The 14295-nt window shown below is 34.9% G+C and overlaps 2 protein-coding genes across 2 annotated transcripts; both read right to left on the bottom strand.

Moving 5' to 3' along the window:
• Positions 1–6084: 6084 nt before the first annotated feature.
• LOC111917887 (UDP-glycosyltransferase 88B1) lies at positions 6085–7498 on the bottom strand. The gene is given in 2 exon segments (XM_023913521.3): positions 6085–6622; positions 6624–7498. Coding segments are annotated over 2 exon segments (1413 nt in total).
• Positions 7499–8125: 627 nt separating this feature from the next.
• On the bottom strand, positions 8126–9238 carry LOC128133698 (uncharacterized). Its single transcript, XM_052771218.1, has one exon. It carries the CDS (start codon positions 9236–9238, stop codon positions 8126–8128), a length of 1113 nt encoding a protein of 370 aa, XP_052627178.1.
• Between the last annotated feature and the right edge of the window lie 5057 nt (positions 9239–14295).

Raw genomic sequence — 14295 nt, 5'->3', positions numbered from 1 at the left:
AAATAAAATTTATACCAATTATAATAAAATATAATTTATACAAATTATAAGATAATATATTTTACGTATTTATTTGAATCAACGATTATAATTTTATATATAACTAAAAAAATATCTTTTAGTTAATAAGTTATTTAAAATTATTAATTAATAGTTTTGAGTTTTTACTTAGAAAGTTTAATTAATTTTTTAACCGTGGTTCCCACGGGTTATAAACTAGTATATATATATATATATATATATATATATATATATATATATATATATATATATATATATATATATATATATATATATATATATATATATAGATGTTTGGCAGAAAGGGTGGGAGATTTATGGTTTTGTAGTTGTACGTAGAAGAAATGAGATCATAAAAAAGAATAAGAATGCAAATTGTAAAAAAGATGTCTAAATGGATAAAGACCAACCTTCTAAAGAAAAATTATATACGACTTCTAAATAACAGAAAACAAATATGACATCAGAAGATTTAGTTATTGTGGACTAACCATCTTTACCAATACACCATGAACATATAATATTGTTACAACTTGTTTATATTATGTTTACGAATATTTGTATTTAGAGTATTGTGTTTTGGATAATAACATGTTTTCACCATAAGACTATGGAAATTATCTGATATCATTAATTTTTTATATTTTTTTGGATCAATTCATATCATTGATTTGTTTATCGGCTTATTCGTGTCGTTGGATCATAACACATTTGAATAATAGAATATTTTTGATCATAGATTAATCAAATTAGATCATTGTATTAGATTTGTTACATCTAGTCATAAATTATTTGTACATATCATTTTGATTCATATAGTTTTGAAATGTTATGATCCTTAATCTATCATTTGATGGTGTTATTCATTATGATATATCATCTCGACAACCCCTATTTATGTGGGGATGAAATATATGTCTTAATAACAAGGTATGTATTCTTAATTAATATCATGTGTCACCATTTTAGGCATTGTAATTAATATCATGACACTTGTCAATCTATTGGCACTTGTAATTAATATCATGACATTTGTCAATCTAATAATTATCCTTTTCAAATTTCAAATATCAAAATTTAAATCACATTTTAATTACATTAAATTAATAATATTAGAATTAAATAAAATAAAATTTATACAAATTATAATAAAATATAATTTATACAAATTATAAGATAATATATTTTACGTATTTATTTGAATCAACGATTATAATTTGATATATAACTAAAAAAGTATCTTTTAGTTAATAAGTTATTCAAAATTATTAATTAATAGTTTTGAGTTTTTACTTAGAAAGTTTAATTAATTTTTTAACCGTGGTTTCCACAGGTTATAAACTTATATTATATATATATATATATATATATATATATATATATATATATATATATATATATATATATATATATATATATATAGATGTTTGGCAGAAAGGGTGGGAGATTTATGGCTTTGTAGTTGTACGTAGAAGAAATGAGATCATAAAAAAGAATAAGAATGCAGATTGTAAAAAAGATGTCTAAATGGATAAAGACCAACCTTCTAAAGAAAAATTATATACGACTTCTAAATAAAAGAAAACAAATATGACATCAGAAGATTTAGTTATTGTGGACTAACCATCTTTACCAATACACCATAAAAATATAATATTGTTACAACTTGTTTATATTATGTTTACGAATATTTGTATTTAGAGTATTGTGTTTTGGATAATAACATGTTTTCATCATAAGACTAGGGAAATTATCTGATATCATTAATTTTTTATACTCTTTTGGATCAATTCATATCATTGATTTGTTTATCGGCTTATTCGTGTCCTTGGATCATAACACATTTGAATAATAGAATATTTTTGATCATAGATTAATCAAATTAGATCATTGTATTTACTGATTTGTTACATCTAGTCATAAATTATTTGTACATATCATTTTGATTCATATATTTTTGAAATGTTATGATCCTTAATCTATCATTTGATGGTGTTATTCATTATGATATATCATCTCGACAACCCCTATTTATGTGGGGATGAAATATATGTCTTAATAACAAGGTATGTATTCTTAATTTGTATTAATAATAAATATCATTGTTCATTTTAAGTATTTTATGTTGTGTTTTTTATGCATATTTACTATAAGCTCTAATAGGAGAGATATTTTTTCTCCAGCTAGATGCAAAACTTTTATCGAGTCATAATCTCAGTGTTTCCAACAATAGTCTATTTATTTTGACATCGTTGATCTTAAATGTTGTAAAGACATAAGAAGATGATAGCTTCTTTTTTTATGTTCTTGAATAAGCCTTACCTACTAAATATATTGAGTTTATGTTTGGTGTAAACTTGAGACATCGTTGATCTCATGATATCGAGCCTTTTTCATCTCCTCGTCCGCCGCGTACTGCGGAACAAGGAGGGCCCTCTCCCTAAATTTGGCGGTAATCTCTGCCATAGTCTTTGTCGTCTGCTGGAGATCCTGGAACTCCCTGGCAAGCTGCTGCACCTCGATAACAGGTGCGAACTCGGCTCTGAACCTAGTCGTAAAATCACTCCAGGTTATGGCATCTAACACGGTGTCATCTCCAATGGCTCTCCCAACCTCCTCCCACCAATCACGTGCCCGACCCTTCAGAAGACAGGACGCAAGCCTAACCTTGTCCTCCTCGGGACATCTGCTGGTGCGGAATGCGTTGGCGACATCTGCCAACCATCGGGTACTAGCAATGGGGTCTCGGGCCCCCTCATAACCAGGAGCTCTACATGCTCTGAACTCTCTGAACGTGAGCGTGCGCGACCCCATCATGGTCGCCACCTCAGTGCAAATCACAACCAACATCTCATCCATAAGCTCCAGAATACCCTCCTTGATCAAACCGAAGATCACATGAGTCTGCTCAAGTATGCTACGCGTGATATCTGAGGAGATAAACTCCCTAGTCTGCTTATCCAAATGCTCGACTCCAGAGCCAGAGCCTGGACCTGATCCCTCTCCGGCACCTGAACTACCGACTGCTGGTCTAGGGTGTAAAACCACCATTCTGAAAACACATAATGACAAACGTCAAAATACAATTATAACTCGAGGGATCATATCTGCTACGAGTTCCCTGGTCTTGTCTCAGCCTTCCTTGATTCGAGTACGGATCCTCTGCTTTCAATAGTATGGGCCCATACTACCTTCCACATCTATCCGTACTTTCCTCAAGAAGTGCCTTGATTCCACCAAGTCCCTCCTACTGCTACTGCTCTCTGCCACTCTCATCCTAGGCTCGCCCTAGGGTAATCGCCAACCCACTCTCCGCTATTAGCTGCACAAGAAGTCCCGGATACCTCCCCCTAACTAGCTCGTAAACACTATTACATATCACTAAGACTAGATAATTCTTCGAATGAAAGATCATACCCTACAACGGTTGGACTCAAACAAGAGCTGCGTAATAGAGCTTGACCTAACCTTCTGAAATTGTTTAATCCTCATAATATGTAACGTAACATATTCATTTACTGGTTAGTAAGAGGTAACTAAGACTCCTAAAAGCACAAAGCAAGCAACATTCGGGCATCGAGTAACATAATCAAGCATATACTACTCTGGCTATCATACCGACAATTCTGTACTAGCATGCAGTTCTCATAGAGTTGGAACACATATAACATGCAGTTCTCATAGAGTTGGAACACATATAACATGCAGTTCTCATAATGCTCATGTCGTGAGCTCGATGTCATTGTGTTCGTCATCAAGCAACTTGCCCTAGAAGATGTCCATCACCTGCTCACGTCGTGAGTTCTGACACAGGGGTTGAAATTCGTGCCCCGAACTTTAGAAATTCATATCTTTCGCATACAAGCTCCGTTTTCGACATTCTTTATATCAACACGTAGGTGAGATTATGCTCTACAACTCTCATTTAGACTCCGTCAGCTAGTTTTGACTTTATTTTTATTATATTATTTTTAGTAGGCCGGGACAGGAAAACTCCATTAGTAATTCATAACTTCTTCATCAGATGTCCGTTTTCATCTGTCTTTTTACCGTTGCACTACTATCGACGAGATCTTCGATTCTCGTTTAGATTGTTTCGGCTAGAAACCACTCGATCTCATATTCGAACTTTGGGCTGCATACTGCTAAGCTGAAACTTAGAAAAATCATAACTTTCTCATACAAAGTCAGATTTGGACGTTCTTTTTATGCACACTCTCGGTTTCACTATTCTATGACTTTCGTTTAGATCACTAAGGCCAAATATCGCTCTATCGTAAATTCATTATTTACGTCGCGTAGTGTCGTGCTGGTTCTGTCGCGAAACTTCGACAAGTCATAACTTCTTCGTTATAACTCGGATTTCAGTGTTCTTTATATGTACAAAATACTTTAACATATACTACAACTTAGTTAAGATTACTCCTTCTAAATAATCTTCCATCAAAAAGTCATTTTTTTGACGCTCATTGTCCTTAAATTGACTAGCCCTGATCTACGGGTGTTACACACCACACCGGTAAAGTCTTGTACTTGAATGTCGATTTTGAAACTAAAGCCATTGATATAAACGAATACAATAATATAAAATTAGAAAATTTAACTAAAGAGTATAATAATATGTATAAAAGAATTATTAAAAAACTTAGAACAAGATATATGTATTTGTTCATGCAAGTTGAAGTGTAACAATAAAAAACTTCTTCATCTTGCTTTTGGTCCGTTCCACGAGTTTTGCCATCATACGTTAAAACGACTTTTATGACTTTCTCTTGACAAACATATGTCAACATATTTAAAAAATTAATATAAAGGATATAATTTTGTTTCTATAACTAAATAAATGAAACTAACATACTTAAAGTAGATTGATTAGCTTTTTTCATGACCTCTCAACAGGAATACAGTAATAACAAGTAATAAGAACAAAGTAAATACAATAAATTGTAGAAGAAGAAGGAGAACATGATAAAGAAAAAAACCTAAAAAAAAGAATTATAGAATAAGATTGTTGAAGAAGTACACTGTAAATCATACGACTCAATCCAAAATCGTAAAAAGAACAACTTCAATGTAATCGTGTATATATATATGTTGTTTTTCAATAATGAAATCACTATCTTCCAAAAAAATAGGATCCTAAAATATTATCTTGGAGATTTTCGGTTGTTCATCTGGAAAAAAATGATATCACTTATATTGAATCAAAATTTCAAATTAATTGACTTGCTTAATTAATGAGTTTTAAATTCAAAACCATTATCTCAAATTGATTTATTTTACGTGGGATATACCGGCAGATAAATTATAAATAATATTGACTTTATTTTTAACTCTTAAATATTTTGATAATTTAATAGGATTAGATTAGATTTTATAGGTTAATGACCAAATTATTGATATGCTTATTTAATGAGTTTTTAAAAAAAAATTAAATAAAAACTAAACGGGTTTGAATTTTGAAGCCAAAAGCTATAAATAAGAGAGTTAAATTAGAAACAATATTAATTAGAGAAACTAATATCTTGTATATAAATAAACTGATATGCTGTAATTGATAGTGTAATTATTGAATTTAAAGATTCTATAATTTTAAAGATTTTATAATTAAATATAATTGTATTTGAATTTTATTTGAAGAAGATGACGTCAGCAATCTAATCTAATCTAATGTTAAAAAACATAAGATTAAAATGCAATTAAGGGTCGTGATTGATTATTGAAGAATAAATATGTGTCTTTTAATACAAAGGTCATTGTCAATCGTATTCTTTGTGCTTACATTAATTGATTGCATGTTACGCGACCAACCGTAAGGGAATATCCCCCAAACCACATCATCTCCTGAAAACTAACAATTCGGCACCAAAGCCTCCACAATGTTTAAATCAACTTTTTAACTACAATAAAAGTCATTATTTTATAGTTAATGACAAATAAACAGCTTACATATATTTATTTATATTTTAACTATTTTAACTATATGATTTCCATACCCAACACACACAAAGACATTCAGCTAATATCCTATAAACTTAACACATTAAACACCGGCCGATCACACTACATGGTGATCCATGAATCACATAAAATTTTGAACTCGACACGGTAGGAGCCACCGTCTGCCGTCGCAGCTTTTGCCCTTCGACTCATCTCTAAAACCTGTTCCCTTACTATTCTCCCTTCTTCACCCTCCATCAACTCCTTCACCTTCTCCTCCACAGCCATCGCAGTTACAAACCCATCTGGCTCAATATCCAAAGCGAGTGCCACCTTCATTTCTTCAACTAAATACACCCTATTCATCTTCTGCTCCGCGTACAATGGCCATGCAACCATTGGCACCCCATTTACCACCGCTTCAAGCGTCGAGTTCCACCCACAATGACTCACAAATCCACCCACCGATTCATGACCAAGTATCGCCAGCTGCGGTGCCCAATTTTTCACCACCAGTCCCATATCCCTAGTCCTCGCGATAAACCCTTCTGGAAAAATAGCATCAACATCGAGCTCTTTATTACCACCGGAATTCGACACACTTTCATCATCGGGTGGTGATCGCACCACCCACAAAAATCTTTGCTTGCTACTCTCTAACGATCGCTATTTCTTTCACCTGCCTTTTCTTGAAAACACCCACACTCCCGAAGGATAAAAACACTAGACTTTTAATTGGTTGTGAGTTCAACCATTTTAAGCACTCGTTTTCACTAGGATCCACTTCATTGTCATCAGCGATCAAAGGTCCAATGAAATAAGTTGGTGGAGTTTGACCTTCGGGGGTGCATTTACCATCCCGGAGAGCGTCAACAGCTCTTTTTTCGAACCCAAGAAAGGTGTTTGCAATGATGCCGGTGGATTTTGCCATGGTTCTGGCTGTGTTTATGAAGTCTTTGTAGGCGGGTCTGTTTTTATCAACGAAACCTGCGGGAAAATGGGAAGAATGGATTGGAGGTACTCCAGGAATATCAAACACAAGATTTTGATCTTTAATGGAGCCGGAGGTGATGTTGTCGATGGTGGGGAGATGTAAGAACGAACAGAGGCCGGAAGCGCCACCTGTGTAGAAGTAGTAAGTGGGTAAGTCGAGGTTTTTACAGACTTGGAAAGCTGCGTTCGTAAAGAAATCAAGGATCACAGCTTTAATGGTGGATTTCTCCGTGATGGCTACGAGTGTGTTGTGCAAAATAGGGTCGTAAAGCTCATGGATAGCGAAATTAAGGCGGATGATATCAGAAGAGAAGCCTGGTGGAATAGCGATGATCGGGAAGTGGTGGAACGTGATGGAAGGGACGGTGGCAGAGACGGTTTTGATGTATTTTTCTGTGGGGCCGGTTTCAAAAGGTGGCGGAGTGATGAGGATGACGAGAGAGACAAAAGGATGGTGGTTGAGGATGAGTTTTCCGAGCTCCACCATGGAAACCAGGTGGCCTCTCCCCGGAGAAGGATACATAACAACCGTCGCTGATTCCATTCCTTTTTTGTGTGTGTATGTGTTAAAGTGTTAGCTGGAACTCAAAGAGTAGAGAAATCGATATTGTTGTATTTAAACAAAAAACATGGAAATGAAGGTCTAAAAGAGTTATCTTGAGACCACAACTCAAAACCTTATATAAGCGGGGGGCCATCTTGGTGCAGCTGAAGAAGTCACAATCCACAAATTCATATCGTAAACTCTATCTGGGGCCTACTTCCTAGTCCTTAAGAGTAAACTACATTTACGGTCTTTAGGCTGGAGGGAGTGGTGCCACCGAAACCGCACTCCCTCCCTCGCCACGTAAGCGCCACGTCGGATTTTACCACTTAAGTGTGGTTTCTTGCCACACCAAGGGTGTGGTGCCACAGTTTTAGTTTTATTTTTTTTTCTTTTTTTTTTCTTTTTTTTTTTTAACTATTTTAATTTAAAAAAACTTGTTTTTTAATAAAAAAAAACATAATTTTAAAAACATAATAGTTCATTAATTAAAAATACAAATACCATACATTACTTAATTTAAAAAAAAAAAAAAAAAACCTAAAAATTTAGAAAAACAACGTAGAAACAAAAAACCAACAACTTAAAAAAAAACACACTAGAAACCTTGAAAAAAAAAACTAGAAATTAGCCACGAGTCATGTAACGGTTTTTCACTTCCTCCTTCATCGCCAAAACCACTTCAAGCTCGGCCCCGGTCATATTCGACGTGTCCATTGCTAGTATTCGCATGTCGCTCTCCCTTTGTTTCCGAAGCTCTCTTTCAGAAGCAATTTTCAAAATCTTGTCCATTCTCTCTTTTATATCCTTCATGTCGGTTCCCATTTCTTTCAAATCATCTGAATCCGACGCTTTGCCTTTGCCTTTGCTTTTTGATTTGTCTCTTCCCAATGGTCGGGAAGGTGGTGAAACTGGAACAGGTTCATCTTCGTTCAGATCAAACTGAACACGAGCATCTGATGTAGTGTGGTCGGACTCAGATGTTCTGCTGTGTTTTGACCCACTGTCGATATGTTGGTCAGATGTTTTGCTACTCAGCCATTTCCTGTTATCTTTCAAAAAATTCCAAACTTCAAGAAACTTGAAAGTCTTCAAATTTTCTTTTTGATACACTTTTAAGGCTTTCTTCAAAATGACTTCATCACTTTCTCCACTTTTCCATTGACGTTTCATGTTGTTCCACAAGTCATTAAACAACATGACTTCCTTGTTCATCTTCCCCCATTTGGAGTACACTTGATGTTTTGAACGGTATTCTCCACGGTTCATTCCTTTATGGAACCTGTGTAAAACTCGAATCCAAAAGCGGTCATGCTTTTGGTCTTTTCCAACCGTCGCGTCTTCTGAAATATCGATCCAAGATTGTGCCAACACCAACGCTTCCAAAGGTTCCCAACATTTAGCCTCCGCCTTCTCTTTTCTTTTAGGCGCTGCTCGAGTGGGCTGAGTTTCTGTAACGAATTCCGGTTCAGAATCAGAAACGACCGTTTCTGGTTGTGTTTGTGTTTGTTGCACAAACTCGGGTTGGGACAAAAAATCAAATGGATTAAAATCCGGGTCGGGTTGTGGTAGTGGTGGTGTTTGTGGTTGTGGTTGCCCTGGCCGTTGTGGAAAATACGGATACATACCGCCGTAGTGGTAATACGGAGGTGAGAATATCGGTTGATCAAACGAAGGTACTGGGGTGTTGGTATTTCTGACGGGTGTTTTTTCTTTATTAGGTCGTTTGGAAGATGACATTTTTCAAAGGGTTGGAGGAAATGGTTGTATTTATATGTGTTTAAAGGTTGTGTAAATGTAAAAGTAAAGATATGTATATATAGATGGAGTAAAAGGTTAAAAAAAAAAAAAAACAAAAAAAAACAAAAAAAAAAAAAAAACAAAAAATCCGGTCGCAAGAATCTTGAACGGTCAAAAAAGTGGCAGCCAATCAGCGAACGCGGTCCTCAAGGGCCGCACTGCGGTCTCGACCGCCCAAAACCGCACCCTAGGGGCGGTGTTTCTGTCCCACGTGGCGCGGCCGCGGTCTAAAACCGCATACCACTCCGATGAGTCTTATAGTAATGTGTTTTGCTATGTAGAGGCGGCGGAGGCTCTGGCCCCCCATCTTTTTCCTTCTTTTGCTAGTTAAATACCATACCCTTTAAGGCCTTACTCATGTATGTCGTACTATCTTTCCATTTTTAGATTATAATAATTAAAAAAATAAGTTATCAATATCTGGGATTTTCTAATATCGCATATAAGAAGTATTAATTAATCATGATTATTATCATAATTAAATGTGAAATGCATTAATTATAAAGATTATTAATGAATTTTATATTTAATTATGGTAATATTTCTTATAATTAATATGCCTAACATTTAATTATGATAATAATTGTGATTAATTAATATTTTTTATATGTGCCCTTAAGGGCACATATTATAAAATCCTTTTTTTATTATAATTTGTAAGTACGCATATGTATTTGGTTTATTAATTTTAAGTGATATAACTTTGATTTGTTAAATGATGAGCTTTACTATATTATTATTCTTATATCATTTATCGGATATATTTTACCTGAAATAAAAAAGGTTATAAGACTGGAGGGAGTGACTCGCTTGCCATGCTCGCCTCCAGCTCGCTAATAGTGCTAAATCCACTCCTTACAAATGTGTCAAAGTCCTTGTCAAAACAAAGTCGCCAGACTCCTAACGTGAGGAAAGAGAAAGAGATTGGGAGATAAATGCCACTGATTGGTTAAATCTTTTTTTTTTCTGTTCTTTTTTTCTTTCTTTTTTTTTAAATATAAATAACACATGATTAGATGTTACCATTCCTTACATTTTTGTTACCACTCTCTTCATCCTACATGGCTTAAAAAATCTTATGTGACCTTAAAAAATTATATATGGCAACATGCTAAAGATGTTACCACTCCTTTCAGCCTAATATTATTAAAATATATTGTCATTCTAAATTAGAAAACTATTTATTCAGAGATAGATAAAACTGAATACGCCGTTATTTTATAAAAACTATACGTTAACATAATCATTTTTCGATTAACTTTAAATAATATCAAAATTGCTATGGAGAGCTTCCTATAAAGATAAATATGGGTTTGATTCACATGCATTAATGCTCCTATATCTTGTATTTCTTTGTAGTTATTTTCTTCTTTTTATATGATTGTTTCCTTTTCTTTTCTTGGTGTAACCTTGTGTATAAATTGGGTCTCTTGCCAAGAAGCTGAATATATAGAAAATTAGAAATATTTCTCTCTGTTTCACATGGTATCAGAGCAATACCGGAAGTAGAGACCATTAGAATTACCTCCTTACTCTCGAAAACCCCTCACCATGAACGAAAAAGAAATCCCTCATGTCATTGTACAAAATGTACAAGATGCAATGTTTCTATCCGGAATCATCTTGGATGATGAGAATTACCCGTTATGGTCGCAACTCATGGAGATGCGAATCGGAGCAAGGAAAAAATTAGGGTTCCTCATTGGTTCTAACATGAAACCAATCGAAGAAAAAAAGATGGAAGCTTGGGTTATTGATAACCATCATGTCAAGGGCTAGCTCATCGATTCTGTGAGTCCACTTTTGATGTATCACTCATCAGACTTTAGACGATTAAAGAAATATAGGATGTGGTTGCTAAGACTTTTATGATGGCACCGAAGAAACACAATTATTCGAATTGAATCAGAGATCTTTCACCACGCATCAAAAAGGAAGAAATATACTTACATACTACATCAAACTGGTAAGTATTTTTCAAGAAATTGACTCGATATTAAGAAGAAAGATCAAGATGACGATGTCACATCGTATCTCTTCTCAAGACTCTGGCTCGTCGTCAAGTACACATATTTTTGGTCGGTCTTGATCTAGGGTTCAACCAAGCCCGAAGTGAAATCCTAAGGAAAGATCCACTCCTTGACCTTGAGTCATGTTATGCATATGTACCAAAGGACCAAAATCAAAGACACACAATGGAAGAAACACAGGTTAAATCTGATGGCATGGTTCATTTGACTACTCGAAGCCGCCCCACAAAAGGAAAAACCTCTAATAATAAGGGAAATACCCTTACTTGTAATCATTGTTATGAAGAAGGACACTCAAAACAACAGTGTTATAAGATTATTGGATATCCTGAATGGTGGGATTTCTCGAAAAAACCACGGAAGAAGATTGGACAGGCTAGTGTGGTTGCTACAGGAAAAAACAGAAGAAACCAATACTCCCATCACTACTTGTAATACCCTATTTCGAGTCGTTTCATAATTCAGGGCCTTTACCCGAATATCAAGTATCATAAGGCTCCGGGCTTTGGGAAGGAGAGGTTTAGACCTATTTGGATATCGGTAATTAGATTGTGTGATCTAAGAATTTAGTTGTGCTTTGGAGTCAAAGAGTAAAATGGGAAGTGGTGTTTCAAACTTCTTTTATGAATTATGGATTTTATTTTGATGTGTTTTAATTCAAAAGTAATTATATAGGGTTATAGAGCTCCATAATACCTTTCTGTGGATATAAAAATCGTCGAAATCGGAGTTGAGACAAAGTTATGACCGTTTGAAGTTAGAAAGGTTTTGGGGCTTAGTCTAGTACGTTGGGTGTACTAGGCATACATAGAGTAAGTTGGGCATACCTGGAGTATGTTGGGCATATGCGATCAGTACCCAAACCCTATTTTCGTGGTTTGAGCCCTATTTAAGCTCCTTAACGTCCATAAACTCATTCCATTCTCAGCCTCCACCTCTTTAACACCCTTCCATGAAAACCCTAAGCCTAGGTTGAGTCTTTTGAGCAAAAGAAGGTGTTTTGAGTGCTTTAAAGTGTTCTTGGTGCATCTTGGAGAAGAAAGAGCTCATTGGAGAAGTGTTGTTTGCATTGGATCTTGTAGATCTTGACTTTACTCACCTTGATCTCTCTTCTAGAGGTATAAAGTTTGAATCTTGATTATGCATTTGTTAGATCTAGCTAGTTTTAGATGTTATGAGCTTTTGGTCAATTTAGTTCATAAAGTTTAGATCTTGAAAGTTTGTGACTTTTTTATGGATAAAGTTGGAAACTTTATCCATCTAAGCATCATTGTTATTCAGATATGAAGGTTGGAGACTTGTACTTAGTGTATTATGTTGAAAAAGATGCACTTTTGGTCCCTTTGATACTTAAAGGCTAGATCTTGGTAGTTTGGACCATTCTAATGGATAAAGTTGGAAACTTTATCCATTATGGAGCTTTTAAGATCCATAAAAATTTGATTTTGATCCTTCTATTTCTTCCATGCAAGTGTCATGATGTCTTAATGGATTTATAAGTTAAGATTTTGGTTTTTGGACCTTTTCTAGACATGGAAAGTCATAAATGTGGAAACTTTATGACTTAGAATGATGTTTTGGGACTAGATCTAAGTATTGGATGAAAGGGCTTAAAAGATTAAGCACTTAAGGGAAAAGTGCCATCTGACCGTGTATGTTGGGTGTACCTTTGAGTATGCTCCACGTACTTTTATAGGGTCCCACTTTTGGATGGCGAGTATGTCATTCATATGAGTTGTGTACACTGGGCGTACTCAGCTTGAAGTTTGACTTGTTGACTTTGACCTATGTTGACCATTGACGTTTTGACCAAGTTTGACCTTAGGTCAAATTTGAGGGTTTTGGGCTAGTAATTAACGTTATATCTAGTTCTAGTATTAGTGGATTCATGGGTGCAAGTAGTGAATAAAAGTAATCCTATCGTAGTGTTTCAGGGTTCTTTGATTCAGGCGAGTCTTCTCCCTATGCTTGTGAGTTGAAGGCACCAATGCCGACTCACTAAATTATGTATGTAGGATGCTAGTTGTCTTTGTGACTCTTGCATGTTTGTATGAGCATGTGTGGTTATATATATATATATATATATATATATATATATATATATATATATATATATATGTGTGTGTGTGTGTATGTGTGTGTGTGTGTATGTGTGTGTATGTGTGTGTATGTGTGTGTACTGAGGCTGCTGATAGTCCTCATGGTTGTTGATATCCAATCGGGCATGTTGTTTCCCTACTGAGACTACTTATAGTCTCGAAGGTTTCTGACAACCCACCGGGTGTGCTGCTTCCCCACTAGGACTGTTGATAGTCCCTAGGGTTGCTGATAACTCATAGTTGTTTATTTGTGATGTGATGTGTGTAGTATTTTGGGGAACTCACTAAGTGAGATCAGTAGATATCCATATTCGACAAGGAAACTGCTTCTCTATGTAATAATCTTTCGGAACATTCACTTCACGACGGGAATGGTAAGGTCTCACGTCGTGAGCTCTCTTATCACGCATTGTATCGAGATCTTTCCATGTGTCACACCGTGATATTCATAAAGCAACATTATGGGAGGTGTATTTGCATGATTTTTCTTCTTTTTAAGCTCCATTAATCTCCCAATTTCATCTCCAGTCCTTCTAGGTTCCCTCTTTTGTCATTTTCAGTCCTTTTGCTTCAAGAGTGTCCTCTTTGGCTGTAAAAATGTAATTTAACTTAATATGTACCAAATATCAATGAAATCAACCAAATTATAGCTTAAAATGTATTAAAAAAATGCCTAAATATATGTATAAAGGTGGCAATATTAAAACCACACACTTGATTTTTCTTGTCCTCAAGCAAAACTTTATCTTTAATACATCACATAGAACCATGCCCACCAATATCACACAAAACAATCTGAATTGAACCCACTAATTATGCCTTGACTCAATGCATGTATTTGTGTCTAAATCCTAATTATCTCTCAAGC

Source organism: Lactuca sativa, chromosome 4 (genome assembly GCF_002870075.4).
Source record: "Lactuca sativa cultivar Salinas chromosome 4, Lsat_Salinas_v11, whole genome shotgun sequence".
In the NCBI taxonomy this organism is placed as follows: Eukaryota; Viridiplantae; Streptophyta; class Magnoliopsida; order Asterales; family Asteraceae; genus Lactuca; species Lactuca sativa.
This window is presented reverse-complemented; position numbering and strand designations above follow the sequence as displayed.

Excerpts from the sequence above, each read along its gene's own strand:
- LOC128133698 (XM_052771218.1), bottom strand. The coding sequence starts at position 9,238 with ATGTCATCTTCCAAACGACCTAATAAAGAAAAAACACCCGTCAGAAAT.